General features: G+C 29.7%; 2 protein-coding genes and 2 long non-coding RNA genes across 5 annotated transcripts; 1 reads left to right on the top strand and 3 right to left on the bottom strand.

Annotated features, from left to right (window-relative positions):
- Positions 1–645: 645 nt before the first annotated feature.
- On the top strand, positions 646–4039 carry LOC128296391 (uncharacterized). Its single transcript, XR_008287007.1, has 3 exons — positions 646–697; positions 1321–1508; positions 3839–4039. It is a non-coding gene; the product is annotated as an uncharacterized LOC128296391 (long non-coding RNA).
- A 4986-nt stretch (positions 4040–9025) lies between these two features.
- LOC128296330 (uncharacterized) lies at positions 9026–11160 on the bottom strand. 2 transcript variants are annotated; one of them, XR_008286905.1, is made up of 3 exons: positions 11065–11160; positions 9974–10047; positions 9026–9318 (listed from the first exon to the last, which is right to left on the bottom strand). It is a non-coding gene; the product is annotated as an uncharacterized LOC128296330 (long non-coding RNA). The 2 variants fall into 2 exon arrangements; XR_008286906.1 differs by having other exon boundaries at positions 9026–9295.
- A 2100-nt stretch (positions 11161–13260) lies between these two features.
- LOC108468467 (uncharacterized) lies at positions 13261–13965 on the bottom strand. The gene has a single exon (XM_017769349.1). It carries the CDS (start codon positions 13963–13965, stop codon positions 13261–13263), a length of 705 nt encoding a protein of 234 aa, XP_017624838.1.
- Positions 13966–16436: 2471 nt separating this feature from the next.
- On the bottom strand, positions 16437–17126 carry LOC108468466 (RING-H2 finger protein ATL65-like). Its single transcript, XM_017769348.1, has one exon. The coding sequence runs from the start codon at positions 17124–17126 to the stop codon at positions 16437–16439; it is 690 nt and encodes a 229-aa protein (XP_017624837.1).
- Between the last annotated feature and the right edge of the window lie 358 nt (positions 17127–17484).

Below are 17484 nucleotides of genomic sequence, written 5' to 3'. Positions count from 1 at the left end.
CGAATACAAGTTAAGCATGATTACTGCCAGCATTGATTTATTCTATTACAAAGCATGTCATACTGCATTGCATGGGATGAGATGATATGTAAGAAGGAAGAGTGGTAGTTTAATAATCTGTAAACAGTGTGGTTCAATCACGAACCAAGTGGCAGTTTGTTTAATCTGGAAATATGTTGTGTACCTACAAAAAGTGGCAATAACTGCAAATTATAGGTGGTTTATCCACAACTTGGAGTTATAAGGTTGGATGAGTTCTAGGGAACTCATAGTATGTTGTGTAGCGGTTGGGTAGAACCATTTTTGACAAACTAGAATTGCATTGCCATTCATAAGCATGTGCATATAAAACTATGAATTCTAATCACTGTTACAAGGAAAATATTTTTCTTAATCGGTTTTTTAAACTCATGAGTTTTTTCTGGAAACGAGTTAAGTTTTCTTCTAAGAGAAGCAAATATTTTAAAATGACTACTTTAAAAACCTCGATCGCTTACTAGGCCATTCTGGTGACTGATGTAATCTCTTAAATTCAGGCCTAACATCTAGTTCAGGTTGGTGAGGTTATAATACTGGTGATTTATCCATAATTTTTACTTGCAGTTTATTTGCAAATTAATGGTGGTTCATCCACAACGCGATGTGCAGGGATGGACGAGTTCTGGAGAACTCTTATTATAGGGTGTAGCGAAGTTGGGTAAAATCTTTTTTGATAAATTGAAATTGCACAACCATTCATAAGCATTTACATGCAAAAATATGAATTCTTAAATATAATATTGATAAAGTTTATCTGAAAACCCGATACGCTGATCTGCTATACGATTATGATTATTCTATGGATTGTTATTTTGTATGTTATGTCTATTGCTTTGCACTAATTTTTTTGTGATAGAACTCACTCTGAGCTTGTCAAACTCACCCGTTAATTTTCATCTTTTTAGATAACTCACAAGGTTAGGACGAGAACTCGACATTCAAAGGGCTCGTATCATTTTTATATATATAAAAGTATTTTAGGCTTGTTATTTATAATTTATTTTATTTGGGAACTGTATTGTGTTATTTGAACTATGGTATGAGATTTTTTATATCTAGGTTAACTTTGGCATGCATGACATTTAAATTGGTTAGGTTGTTAAATTTTGGATTTTATTAAAGATGCATGAAATATGGTTTTAAAAATCAAAATTATGACGACTGATAAGTGCTAAAAGTAACATGTTTTAGTTACATTCTTAATGCATTTTTGGGTGATTATTCGATGTTCATGGTGAACTTTATGCTTCTAATCCTTTAAATTCATGTTTTTATACTTAGAAGAGCATTTGGGAGCAAAATGAACGAAAAATAGATCAAGGTACAAGAGTCACACAAGTTGGCCCCTTCCACATGGCCTGGACACACAGCTGTGTGACCCATATAGCCTACCACACGACCATGTAGTATGTAACTGCTTATTTTTCAGTGGCGTCGGAACAGTAATTTTGGGGTCACAAATCTGACAAGTAAGTTCATAAATGTTATTATTAAATATTTATGAGTCAAATATAGTATTAAAATAAATTTTAAATTGACAATTTATGCTATTTGTATGAACAATTAGGTTCAAGTAGTATGGCTCTAAAGTCAAGTGGTTGTAGAAAATGAGGTATCAGGACCTCGTTTCTATAAACCAAGCCGTAAATATTTTTATAAATATTTATGGAGTGTTATTAAGGTTGTATTAAAGTTTCGTTAAGAAATTTTAATTTTTAAATGGTTAATTAAGCAAAAAAAACTAAATCGTAATAGTTGAAAAAGTCAATCACTATTAGTTTAAAGGTGTTAATTGATTAAAAAAACATAATTGGATGGCCTTAATGGATAAATTACCCATTATTAAGATGGTGGACGGTTTAAGCTTTAATTTCTTTTAATTTTATATGTTCTATATGTTATATTATTATTAAAATAAAGAAAAGAAAAGGTTAAAAATAAGAAAACATAATGTTTTCTTCTCCATTTGTTTTGTTCATCACTGAACCTCCATGAAAACATATTCAAGGTTCAGACATGGTTAAATCCTTGCATGCTAAGCTATTTTCACCCATTTCTAATAATTTTTATGTTTTTAAGATTGTTGCAATTAGGTCCAGCTAGCCCATACCTTCGTTTTTGAAACTGTTAAAGATTTTGAATGTTAAAATTGATGAATATTTGTGATTTTAGATGTTAAATGATGAATTTTAAGTATTAGTTGTTATTTATAAGTATTTTATTAAGTAATTTCTAATTATTTAAATGTTTAGGGATTAAATTACTAAAGTAATAATAGTTCAAGAACTTGATGTGAAATTGTTACAAATATGGGCTGCAATAATGTTCCAATAAATTTTATAAGCTTAAATGTGAGTAAAAATGGTTAATTTGCATGTTTTAGACTCAAGGACTAAATTGAATAAAAGCAAAATGTTGGGGCACTTTTGTAAAAATGTTGAAAATGACTAAATTGCATAAAATGAATTGGTTTTTCTGTCTAAATTAATGAATTGAATGAAATTATTAATTTAGATCAAGAACGAGTGGAAAATCGAGAAGAAGAGAAAAATTACCAAATAGCCCTTGTATTTAGTCATTGTTACAATTTAGCCAGGTAAGTTCGTATGAATTGTAAAAATTATAATTTTAATTAAATTAAATGTTTATTATGTTTTTTTAATGTAAATGAATTAATATATATATATATATATATATGTGAATATATCCACATTATGATGAATAGACGGTTATCGAGTCCCGTTTGAACCTTAAAAATTCGTAGGATACAAATGACATGTCATAGGGTTTCATGTTTCGGGCATTGGTATTGAATGTCCTACCAATGGCTAAAGTTTTGCATTTTTTGCTGATACTCTATAGCTTGTGTGAGCAACATCATGTAACTTACATTCCGATCCACGGCTTGTGTGAGTATGCCCATTTCACAGCTCGTGTGAGCAATGATGTAAAAGAAAAAGAAATGTAACGATTATATGTTTAGCACACTTCGTGTGAGCTTTCTCGCGTATCCGATGATATTCTAAACGATTCAGCGGGCATAAAAAGGAAAGGAACGATAAGTGTTCAAATGAACTATGTCATGAATCTATGAAAAGGATTGAAATGAGAATGTTCAATGAAAGTATATTTATGTTCATGAAAAGGTTATATGAATCAAAAGATGTATTTTCTTATGAAATGACTTATCATATGGTAGATCCCAAAAGAGTTGTGTATAAATGCACTAACTTGTGTATTGATGATGATGTTTAGGCTTGTGACAAGCTTGTGGTTATGGTTGATGTTTATATTTATGTCTTGTATTATGCAAATGAAACGGGTAAAAAAAGGTAATGAAACACTAAGTTCATAATTGAGATGTAATATGATGATTTAAAAGAATTGATAAGTTAACTGACTTACTTATATGTGAGAAATTTACTTATGATGTGGATGAATTTACCTATGTCATGAATAAACACACTAATTCGTAAATTGATAATGTTATTTAAGCTTATTTTGAGTAAATGGAATGGAAAGTAAGTAAATAGAATGGTAAGTAAGTAAATGGCGTGGTTCATAGTTTTATGAAAAGGTTAATGATTGTGTAATATGTCTTATAAAATTCTATTATGTTAGAAATGAAAAATATATATGATGCTGATAGACTTACTCATTTGTGAGTTGATGGTTATATAGTTTGATAAATCTCGTGGCATTGGTACAGGTTTATATTTACCTTATAAAGTTCATTATTGAAATGGAATATTATGTTTAAAGTTTATACAAGCTTACTAAACATTCATTGCTTACGTAGTTATTTCCCTTTACTCTACAAATTATCGGAAGCTCGATCGGTTTGGAAGCTCGTCAGAGATCTATCACATCATCCAGCGATTATATCGGTAGTTTTTAATGTTTTGGCCAAGGTTATAATGGCATGTAAAGGCAGACTTGTGTTTGATGTTAGTTGAATGTTGGTTGATGGTTTTGGTATGCTTATGTTATTTTGGCACCATGTGATATTGGATGGTTTGTGTCATTTTGGTATTTAAGATGCCTATTTTACATGTGATAATGTAGCAATGGTTTAATGTATGATTCAATGACCAATATGGTATGTGATGTATTAGTTTCACTATGGTCAAAATAGGGTATGTTTTGAAATGGTATTGGACTTGATGTGTATGGTTGAAAAGTGGTAACATTTACATGCTTAGGTAAGTTTAAATATTTGCATTTGAGGTTCCTTGATTGACATATTGGTTGATTGATTTGGGATCATTAAATTGGTCATTATATGTATGTCTTGGTAAGATTTTGATCCATTGATAATGTGCACTAAAAGTCTTTAGGTGGATGCATGAATTGGTGATGGAAATGGCTTGAATTTGGTCAATTTCATGTCCACACGGCCTAAGACAGGTGCGTGTGACTCAGCCGTGTGTGACACACAGCCATGTGACACGGTCATGTGTCCTCTGTAGGTTTTAAAGCATGCAAGTCAGGTTGTTACACAGCCTAGCACACGGCCTAAGACACCGATGTGTGGCTTGGCAGTGTGACCAAACTTAGATAGTTACACGAGCACGGACACGGGCACGGATACGACCGTGTGTCCCTATTTCGATTGCTATACGGCCTGAGGCACGAACGTATGTCTCAGTCGTGTGACCTCTTCAGTCCAAATTTTCTAACTTTTTCTTGAACTTTTCAAATGTTTCTATTTAGTCCCGATTGGTTTCTAAAGTGTTTTTAGGGCCTCGAGGGCTCGATTAAAGGACGATAAACATGTGAATGAATGATTTGATTCATGATTTTATTAATGTATAAAATGTATGCTTTTACGTTACGTTTTTGAGGTAATGCTTCCTAACCTTATTTCGGCAAAGAATACGGGTTAAGGTTGTTACATAGTAGGCCGTGTCAATTTCATGAGTTGGCACTCTAAACTGTGAGAAAACACAATTTTTAGGTTTTTCAGGCATTCTAAGACGTATATATAACAAAAATAAGAAGATAGGAGTGAACCATCATAGAATATTCAAGAAAATAACTCAAAAACACCATTGAAGCTGATTCTGAAGCATATTTCCATCAAGCTTGAAGATTCCCATTTGTTTTCTTAGGAGATTATCACGAGTTTCTTTATTTCTTTCAGTTATACTCTGTTTTGGATGTTTTTATTTTCAAGCATGAACTAATTTTCTAAATACCTAGGGGTGATGAACTTTATGATAAATTCTGTCTTTTGATTTTTATTTTACGCAATAAATACTTAGATCTTGTTTTCAATTGTGTGCTTAATTATTGGTTTTATATTTCTAGATTATTGATCCATGTTTGATGTGCTTAAATTAGAGGAGGAATATACCCTGTTTAAGAGTAGATTTAGCTTAATTGAGTGGAATTGCATGCAATCTTACAAATAGGATGGTATAAATCTATCAGAGTAGAGTCAAATCTAATAGGGGAATCCATAGATCTAGTTAATGCGATAGTAGGGGTTTTAATTGGAAAGAAATTCCAATTAAGTTGCTCTCACTATCGAAAGAGATATTAGCATAATTTAGGGATTTCTATAGATCAAAATACTAAGTAAAGAAATTGTGTAGTTTAGATTGATAATAACAAATGAAATCTAGGTGAATTCATTCTTAGGTATTGTTTCGCTTCTTGGCTATTAATCATTTGTTTCCCTATTTTGTTCTTTGTCATATTCGCTAGTTAATTAATTTAGTTAATTTTAGTTTTTAATCAATCACTCGAATTTATCGGTTAAATAATAGAAAAATAGTAATTACTAATACTTCTAGTCTTCATGGGTACGATATTTGTGCTTATCGTAGCTATACTATGAATTGATAGGTACACTTACCTTAGTCAAATTTTTAGTTAGTTTACGATGCATCAACGAATATCACTTTTCCCTTACATTATTATGTAAATAAAATTTGGAAAACATATAAAATTGGGGAATCAACTTTTGAAAAGCAATAATTGAAATTAAATGTTTTTTAAAAGATTGTACCTTTTGGTAATGCACTAACTCTTTCTTCTAAAATAAGCAATTGTTTTGAAAAAATGGATTGTTTTATGAACACTAATTGTTTACTTGGTCATTTTGGTGGCCAATGTAATCTTCAGAATCTGGTCGTAACTTCTAGTCCAAGTTAATGAGGTTAAATTAACTATGAAGAAATGTCAATTTTTAAAGAAATTTAACTGCTTAATCCGATTTTTTTTATATTTACCAGAATAGGTCGATTTTGGAGAGAGAAGTCGAAAACACATTCAGCTGGATGCTTTTTTTAGCTGAAAACGTTGGGTTCGATTCCTTTCTGATGCGTCGTGAACCAACTAAAAGTTTAACTAACGCAAGTGCACCTATCAATTAATAGTATAGCAACGGTGATCAAAGATATCTTTCTCACGAAGACTAAAAGTACTAGTAATTACTACCTTTCTATTATTTAATTGAATAATTCGAGTGATTGATGAAAAACTAAAATTAACTAAATTAATTAATTAACAAACACGACAAAGAACAAATCAAGAAAATAAACGATTAACAGCCAATAAGCGAAATAATACTCAGGAAAAAATTCACCTAGACTTTATCTGTCACTATCAATCTAAATTATGTAATTTCTTTACTTAGTAATTTGATCCATAAAATTCCTTAAATTATGCTAATATCTCTTTCGAAAGTAAGATCAACTTACTTTAGGTTGATTAATTAAAATTTATTTATAATTAAAACCCCTATTTTTGCATTAACTCGTGCTACGGATTCCTCTATTAAATCCTACTCTAATCCAGTAGATTTATGTCGTCCTATTTCTAGGATTGCATGCAACTCCACTCAAATTATGCAAGATCTACTCTTAAATAAGGTCTATTCCTCCTCTGATTTAAGCACATCAAACATGGATCAATAGTCTAGGAATATTAAACCAAGAATTAAGCACACACAATTAAGAACAAGAAACTAAGAATTTATTGCGTGAAAATAAAAATCAAACAAAAGAATCTATTATAGGATTCATCTCCCCTAGGTATTTAGAAAATTAGTTCGTGCTTGAAAATGTAAACATCCAAGATATAATATAACCAAAATAAATAAAGAAACTTATGATAATCTTCTAAGAAATCAACTGGGAGTCTTCAATCTTGACGAAATTTGCTTCAGAATCAACTTCAATAGTGCTTTTCAAGTTGTTTTCTTGAGTATTCTATGGCAACTTACTCCTATTTTCTTATTTTTGTCATATATACGTCTTAAAATGCCCGAAAAACCTAAAAAACACGATTTCCCTCAGTTATGGGTGCAAATTTGTGAAATCAACACAACCTACCACACGAGCCGTGTTGGCCACACGACTATGTGGTTAGACCATGTGGCTCTTGTAACTTGCTCAAATTTTTCGTTTTTTGGCTCATTTTGCTCCCAAATGCTCTCCTAAGTATAAAAACATGAATTTAAAGGATTAGCAGCATAAAATCCACCATTAACATCGAATAATCACCAAAAATCACATTAAGAATGAGATTAAAACATCTTACTTTTAGCACCTATCACTCTCCTACTCACATTTATATTTTTTATTTTATGTTGCTTCAAGCTTCTTCTTCTTTTTTTTTTTAAATGTTTAATCAATATTTTTAACATATTTGCTCTTTTGGTTAGATAATAGCAATTACATCCTTGAGTATCAAGTTTCATTATTTTTATAAGCATATTAATGTATTTTTTATTTCATGTTGTTTGAAGCTTTTTTTTAATTAATGAATATAATATTTTCAATTTTTATTAATTTTAATCAGTCTTTTTAATTAATAACTCTTTTATTTATAAAATCAAATAATTATTACAAATATAATTTGTTTTAGTAAATATAAATTTCAATTTATTATTTCAAATATCATTATGTTATAAAATATTTCACATATATGTGTTACATGACTATAAACATATCATGAGTGAAGTAAATTAGATGACTATAAATATGTGTAATATTTATTTTTAAATCCATACGTAAATTTTCGTATTGTAACATTTTAGTCATTAAGTCGTTAATTGCCGTTAACGGTGTAATGGTAAGCTGACGTGGCACGTTAAATCATCATTTCAAACAAAAATTTTAAGTTAAATTATACAATTGATCCCTGTATTTTTAATTTCGAACAATTTAATCTTTTTCTTTTATGTTCTTTTAACTTTTTTTTTCCTTTCTCTTTTGCTTCTCTTTTAATGTAGTTTTTCTATGTTTTCCATTTGTTAAAACTAAAGGGGAGAAAAAAAGAAAACTTGAGAAATAAAAAGAAAAAATTAAATTGTTCAAAAAAATAAAAGTATAGGGACTAATTTTAACAAATAGAAAATATAAAAAACTAAGTTAAAAGATGGAGAAGGAGAAAATCAAAGGGAGAAGCAGAAGAGAAAGGAAAATAAAGAAAAAAGGTTAAAAGAACATAAAAGAAAATAATTAAATTGTTCAAAATAAAAAATATGGACCAATTATAAAATTTAACCTAAAATTTTTGTTTGAAATGATTATTTAATGTGTCACTGTCAGCTTACCATTACACCATTAATGGCAATTAACAGCTTAATGACTAAAATATTACAACATATTAACGTAAGTGACTAAAACGTAACATTTCAAATGTAACACCCCCTAACCCCAAACCGTTACCGGAACGAGGTTATGAGGCATTACCGGACATATCAGACAAATTTACAATTATTAAAAATTTTCATAGTATAGTATAATAATTGAGTCCCTATCTTGAACTCTCAAAGTTCAAGCACGTATTAAAAGTAGAACGGGAATTGTTCGAGTATTCTAATTTTTTTTTTTTTATAAAAATTTGGGCAGCATTTCTACTTATTTTTACTTAACCCTCCTGCAAATTCAAACCAAAACAACCAACACCGATATTTCACATTCATATAACTAATATTTATATCATTAACAAAATTTTAACTTAATTACTATCATAGCATCATTCAAAATTGATTAAAAACTTCATTCATTTAACAACTTAATGTTCATGTGTCAAAATATCATGTACTTTTCTTTCCATTTCATTTAACCATCTAAATTTTATAATTCATCATTCACTACCCAAAGTAATATACATATTCAAGTGACTAAACAACACCTATGTACATGCCACCTTTACCCAAAAGAAAAATATACATCACCAAATTTGTGTTGGAGTCGGGATTGTTCTGGATGCTGAGCCGGAATACTTGACTTCTACTAACCTGCGCACGGAGACAACCGTACGCTGAGTATGGATATACTCAGTGGTATTACTATAAATCAAGACTATTTAATATTAATAAATTACAAACATCAACCATAAATTTTATAATTATTTAAACTACTTTTATATATATTTATTTTACTTCATAAAATCTTAAATTCATAATTCATTTTTCTCATACTAACTCAATTCATAATTTAACTTATACATTCTTTCTCGTACTTTTCAATAGTGCTAAAACAAATAATCTTATTTTCAAAATTTCATTTCAATTATTTACCCTATTAACAAAGCTCGGACTATGACGAGATACGGATTTCCACCCAAACACACCGAATATCCAACCCAAACACACCTGAATATTGTAAATCCTCCATAACACACCGGTATAATATATCCTCCCAAACACACCAATAAGGCATTAAATGCCTATTCGGATAAACCGAAGTATATAATAACAGAAACATCTTCTCGGCCGAACTACAATCTCTTCATCACATCACAAATCCAATGGCATGCCATTTGTATCGAATCTAGTCCGACAAGTTAATAGGGTATTATTTTACTTTTTCTAATTTCAATTTCACATACTTACATCAAGTCTTATTTACCATACATAACAATTAAAATTTCAGCAATCAATAATAATTAAAATTCGAATTATAGTAATACACACCGTAATTCTCCCATTTTAGTCCTCGATGACTTTCTCCTTTCCTTTCGATGCTGATGCTTCAGGTTCTTTGTTGGCTACGAAAATAATAATTTATAATCATCAATAAAACATGATTCAATTTAATTCATGAGCCTAAACATGCAAATTTAACCATTTTTAATGTATATATATATAATTTCACCATTAAGCTGTCTACTTGAGTCATTGTTACTAAATTATTTATATCTTGAGCTAAGAAACTCCAAATTAATATCCGTAAAATTTCCTTAAAACTAGACTCATATATCTTCTAACCATAAAATTTCCAGAATTTTTGGTCTAGCCATTTAGTACAGTTTATTCATTAAATACTCCCCTGTTATTTCATTTGACAGTTCTGACCTCTCTCTACTAAAAATAAATTATCTCATTGTACAGAACTCGAATAAGGTTCTTGTTTATTTATTTTGAAACTAGATTCATTAAGGAGTTCACATATGTAAATTACACTCCATAATAATTTTTGTACAATTTTTAATGATTTTCCAAAGTTAAAACAGGGCATCTCGAAATCACCCCGAACCAGTATTACAAAATTTCAAATATCTCTTGATTCATCAATTAATTACTTACACTGTTTCTACTATAAGAAACTAGACTCAATAAGCTTTAATTCCATATTTTGTTCATCCTCTAGTTTAATTTATAAAATTTTTAGTGAATTTTAAAAGTCAGACCATTGCAACTTCCCAAAACTATTTTGATGTAAAATGTTAATAACCAAATTTATAACACCAATTCACACCTTATTCCTATTCAAATTTCATTTAAACTCAAATTTAACTATTAAATTTTCAACATATTTTCTTAATTCCGAATTTTCCTCAATTTAGTCCCTAAAACACAAAACTTATAGCTTACTTTGGAATTCAATCCTTATATCTATTCTAACTTAATTTCATTCAATTAAACCCCTATTTCATCATTTTATCCAACATGAACTTTGTTTAAAAACCTAAGAACTTCCAAACTAACAACTTAATTTCATCAAAAACTTGTTTTAAGACTTCTAAAATATCAAAATTATGAAAAAAGGACTTGATTGAGCTTACCAATTAACTCCAAGCTTCATAAACCCTATTTCCCCTTTTCTTTCTTCTTTCTCCCCTGTTTCTTCTCTGTTTTCGTTTTCATTTCCTTTTCTTTTAACTTATTTGTTTCTTTTATATATAATAATAATATAATATAATATAATATAATATAATATACTTAATAATTAAATAAATATATATTTTTTTAATCAATAAAATCTTTGATATTTTCCACGCTGAACCGCCTCAGCTATAGGAAATGGTTTAATTTCCTCTTAAGTCCTTCTAATTTTTCTTTAATCTATAATTAAATTTTTACCCTTATTTAATTTAATCCTTTTACTAATTACTCTAAATTAAGCTAAATTTACTTAATTAAAACCTAATTAAACACACTACTAGACTCAAAAATATTTTTAATAATTATTTTCGAACTTATTTCACTAAGACGGAGGCCCGATAACACACTTTTCTGGTGCCCACGGATTTTGGGTTGTTACATCAAATATAAGTGACTAAAATGTAATCTAAGATAAATAAAAGTGACTATTTTAATAGTTTATTTTTTTAAATTTCTCTATTATAAATATAGTATATATACATACAACTACAATATAATTATAATTATATGTTCAAATTATTACAATTAAGAATTAAACTAGTATAAAGCATTGCAGATGAAAAATTTGAAAAGAATCTTATGAAATCCATGCATAGCATACGCACACGTTAAAATTGAAGACCACACACTGCACTGCATTGCAAATAAAGGGAATCCAATCTACATGCTCAGCTCAAAGATTCAAAGTCTTTGCCTTGGATAGAAATGTCAATGACTCATTCGCTTAAGTGTTACATTTTCTCAACGTTGTTTGTGAAGTTATAAAAATTTGTTAGTTTAGGAAAAAGCTAAATTTTATTTTAAGGTATCAAAATTAAGTTATAAATTTTTATAGATTAAAGTATAATTTTAATAATTATATTAATTTATTGGTTCATAATTTTTAAAGGAAATAAATTAAAATTTTATCATGTTAGGGGGTTAAAATACAATTCAACTATTATATTAACTTATAATTTCATATTTTAATGGAATTAATATGAAATCCCTACCGTTTATAGGGCCAATGCCTCTATTTATCTCTTGGCATTGTCCCTATGTACTAATAGTGTATCAAATAATTTACTGTTGCATTATTAGTGATTTTTTCTACAACACGGACAAAATTGCAAGACATTTGTCTCCGTATAGTAAAAAAATAAATAATAATAATAATATAAAATTAATTATTAAGAAAAAATAAAAAAAAATCAAATAATTCTAAGCTTTGATTCGGAATTGTCTATTTGTATATTTTTAACAAGATATCAAATTAAATTAGAAAATTCATTGCAAATGATGGAGGTTTCCAACCCAGAGAATGAAGCTAAACAAATAAAAAGAGATATTTTGAAGGAACTTTTTCAAAACTATGGCGTACTTCCAACTCAAGTTTTCTAGTGGAATTGTTTGCAGCCATAAGTTATCTCAATCATGCGTAGCAATGCTATTCAAGAATGTGTTGCTTTCTTTAATTATTTATAACGGTGGTTCGAATGACTTGTTGGTGGCAGATTATTTATAATCTAGCATAGTGTTGCTTTGTTAATGTGGATGAAAATAAAGCAGATAAAATGGTTTAAATATATGGAAACATGGGATGAGAGAAGTGGATGTACCTCAATGTTTTAAAGGCTATAAGTGTGTTTCATTTGTTTCAAAATTTGTCAGACTCTAAACTCAGTGAAAGTTTCCCTATTTATTCAGTGAACCCTCTGTGAATAAATATACTAAGAAACCTTTAATATAAGAAAGGGAATGTCAGTTGTTCCCATGACAACTTCATTGGGGCTTACAGCACTATTTATTTCATGTAATTAACTGTTATTTCATCAAACCATTTCCGCAGATGTTCAAGGGACATTGCAAACATCACCATCTTGGTTTCTTATTACATCATTGTAGCAGACATCATATTTGGTTTGCTTTTGCAATATCTGCTGTTGTTCTTATTGCTATTGTTTTGTTTTCAAAGGTTTGCAATCTCTTCTTCTCAAACTGTACCTTTAAGTTTTATATTTGCATAAACTATCATTTACAGCTCCAACAAATTACTAAATCTTAACAAAAGTTATCCAATAACATAGGAAATAAATGAAAGAATGAAAAGTTGATATCTAAGCCCAATTCGTTGGCATCTCAAACCGGCAAATAGGACAATAATGGCTCTGCTTCAGCCACTTCATGATGCAATCGACATGAAAAGTATGAGAACAAGGCATCTGAGAAGCATAAAACCCAACCTCCAGCTCCTCCAAACATATTATGCAATCTTCTTCATCTCCAGCTTCTACTTTGACCACCTTTACCATCTCCTTAACCAATGACTCTTTAGCCGGAACCATATCATAGTTACTGCTTCCAAACTCCAATGCCGATTCAGCCAAAGCTCTTCCCATCAAAACCCCGTCATTGTGAACAGAATCGTGTTCCACAATGGAAGCATGTATCAGTGATCGTAAGGGCAAGACTTCAGAAATAGTTCCTATGCTACGCATCGCACGTACAAAAATTTCATGAACGAAGTTATGATAAGCAAGGGAGTCCGTGTTGATTCGGAGCCTTCTAAACGTGGGAAACAGAACTTGGTGAAACAGGTGCTGGTTTTCCATAATGTCGAGCTCGAAACGAAAGGTTTCTCGTAAGGACGCACGGTTGGTGATGGTGGAGATGTCTGCTAAGCAATCATGGTGGACGGATAGGAGAAGGAAGTCAAGGGTTAATTCAATATTGACGAAAGCAACATCATGAGATTGTGAGATGAGGTTGTCTTCAAAAGTTTGGTGGTGAATGATATCATACTGGTATGGAGTTGAAGCCATTGAGAAAGAGTTGAGAAACAAGAAAGCTTTAAACTAGAGAAGAAGGAAAGGTTGAAGAAATCAGATTGTTTTGAAGTTTGTAACACTGGTAAGACTATTTTATAAGAGGACAAAGGCGGTTTAGAAGTATTAATTGGATTAGGAAAAGGAAATCTCATTTGTAAATATAACATGTATTAATAACTCCTAATAAAGAATAACAACGTAATCCCCTAAATGCCCTTCCCTGGAAAATAAAAGGAAATTGTTTTTTTAAGAGATGGAAATTAAGTTATAAATTTTAAAGGATTAAAGTATAATTTTAATAATTATGTTAATTTATTGGTTCATAATTTTTAAAGGAAATAAATTAAAAATTTATCATATTAGGGGGTTAGAATGCAATTCAACTATTATATTAACTTATAATTTCATATTTTAATGGAATTAATATAAAATTCCTACCGTTTTAGGCAAATGCCTCTTTTATCTCTTGGCATTATCCCTATATACTTTTTCTACTACACAAACAAAGTTGCAAGACACTTGTCCCTATGGTTAAAAAAATTGATAAAATTATAAAATTAATTATTAAGAAAAATAGACATGTGGTAGTTAAAATATTTCACCTGCAATGTATCAAATACTAACATTTGTATCATTTATTTAATTTTGGTTTGATTTAACAAACTATAATATGATTTATCTACAATCTATAATAATTTGTGGGAGAATATTTGATGTACTGTTGGTGCATAAATCTCATATACCATTAATGAATAAGAATATGAGGAGGACTTATAAATAAATATTAATAAATTTCTTTAAACATAATTAAAAATTAATTAATTATAAAGAAACCCTAAAACCCTACAACCTAAACATGAGATCTTAAACAAAATAACTCCTATGTAATAAACAAAATCAATTAAGCCCTTTTAAAATTTATTAAAAAATTATAAAATTTCAAAATAATAAAATTTTATTAAAAATAACAATATTCACCCATTAAAATCTAATGGTTATAAGATTTAAAAAAATGATCCCACTCTTTTATCGGGCAGGTATTGTTATTTTTAATAAAAATTTGAATATTTAAATTTTTATAACTTTTTTGAATTTTGTTAAGATTTTTAATGATTTTAAAATTTAAATCGAATTAATTGATTTTTTAATTTGTTACTTCTTGACTCTTTAGCGTTATTAGTTTTAAAAAATATATATTCTAATTAAATTCTAATAACCAAATGCAATCAATAATATTTATATTTGAAGGAATTCAATAACCAAACGTAATTAGTATTTATTTATCTTAACCAAACGTAATTTTCATACTACCTTCATTAATCTTTTTATTTCATACTTATAGACTTGGTTTATGAAAATAAAGTTTTAAAATTTTATTTTTCGACACAACTAAAAATCGGGTCGTTACAATATCAATACGTACCAATACCAAGAAAAAAAAATACGCTCATCAGTACAATACTTAATACATTGTTTTGTACTCGGAGTGAATCAAGAAAGAAAAAGAATCCTTTGTTTTTTTTTTTATGAATATTGGAATTTGAAAATTTTTAATCTTAAAATGGATTATTTTTTTTTTAAAAATCACGTCTTATCAAATTAAGCTTAAATTTGCTAAAATTTAAAGGATTTGGATTTCCAAAACTTTTACCCAAATCTTAGATTCCAAAACCGCCATTAATGAATTCTAATTAGTTTTAGTTGATTTTTGTTGTTCTCAGTTTTTTTGTGGAACTATTTGCAGCCATTAGTTATCTCAATCATATATAGCAATGGTATCCCAAAGGAGGAATAATTGTTGTAATAAAGGAATATCTTTCATAAAATGTGTTGCTTTCTTTAATTATTTACAATGGTGGTTCGAATGACTTGTTAGTGATAAATTATTTATAATTTAATATAGTGTTGCTTTGTTAATCTGGATGAAAATAAAGCAAATAAAATGGTTAAAATCCATTGGAACATGAGATAAGAGAAGTGGATGTGCTTCAATATTTGTTTCATTTAGCAAGAGAGAAAGTCTTTGGCAAGCTTCTATTATTTGATTTAATCTTAAAGGGCATAACAAAATTTGTCAGAGGGAAGCTGTACCTATTTAATCAGCGAAGCCCCTTTGTATAAATGTACGAAGAAACCTTTAACATAAGAAAGGGAAGATCAGTTGTTCCCATTACCACTTCATTGGGGGCTTACTGCACTATTTATTCCATGTAATTAAGTGTTATTTCGTCAAACCATTTCCGCAGATGTTCAAGAGACAATGCAAACATCACCATTTTGGGTTTCTTATTTCATCATTGTAGATATTGTAATTCTTGCAATCAATCTCTTTTTCTCAAACTGTACTTCTAAGTTTTATATTTGCATAAACTATCATCTACAGCTCCAACAAATTACTAAATCTTAACAAAAGTTATCCAATAACACAGGAAATAAATGAAAGAATGAAAAGTTGATATCTAAGCCTAATTCGTTGGCATCTTGAACCGACAAATAGGACAATAATGGCTCTGCTTCAGCCAGTTTTCGATGCAATCCCCATGAAAAGTATGAGAACAAGGCATCCGAGAAGCATAAAACCCAACTTCGAGCTCCTCCAAGCATATCATGCAATCTTCTTGGTCTCCATCTTCTACTCTTACCATCCCTACCATCTCCTTAACGAATGACTCTTTAGCCGGAACCATGCCATAGTTACTGCTTTCAAACTCCAATGCCGATTCAGCCAAAGCTCTTCCCATCGAAACCCCGTCAGTGTCCACAACGGAGACATGTATCACTGATCGTAAGGGCAAGACTTCCCGATTAGTTCCTATGCTACGCATCCCCCGTACAAAAATTTCATGAACGAAGTTGTGATAAGCAAGGGAGGCCGTGTTGATTCGAAGTCTTCTAAACGTGGGAAACAGAACTTGATCAAACAAGTACTGGTTTTCCAGAATGTCGAGCTCGAAACGAAAGATTTCTCGTAAGGACGTATGGTTGGTGATGGTAGAGATGTCTGCTGAGAAATCATGGTGGACGGGTATGAAAACAAAGTCAGTGGTTAATTCAAGATTGATGAACTGTGAAGCAATATCATGAGATTGCGAGATGATGTTGTCTTCAAAAGTATGCTGCTGAAAGATATCATACTCGTATGGGGTTGAAGCCATTAAGAAAAACTTCAGAAACAAGAGAGCTTTAAAGCAACCAGACTAAGTTTAAACTTGAGAAGAAAGAAAGATTTAAGAAATCAGATAAGTTTCTAGTTCTCGTAATACTATTTTATAAGACGTCAGTGGCGGTTTAAAAGTATTGGATTAGAAAGAGGAAATCTCATTTGTTAAAGAGCTATATTATAAATATTCCAATTGTTGTAATAGAATTTATAAGGGGAATGGACTCCGATTTCGACTAGGAATTGGAAACCTATGAGCCATTTATTATAATCCACTTGTAGCTTTAGGAATTCGAGGATTACTTCATACATACCCCATACTATGCTACGAATTGTCGATCCTTAAAACATGT

The sequence above is a fragment of the Gossypium arboreum genome, chromosome 8 (genome assembly GCF_025698485.1).
Source record: "Gossypium arboreum isolate Shixiya-1 chromosome 8, ASM2569848v2, whole genome shotgun sequence".
NCBI lineage: Eukaryota > Viridiplantae > Streptophyta > Magnoliopsida > Malvales > Malvaceae > Gossypium > Gossypium arboreum.
This window is presented reverse-complemented; position numbering and strand designations above follow the sequence as displayed.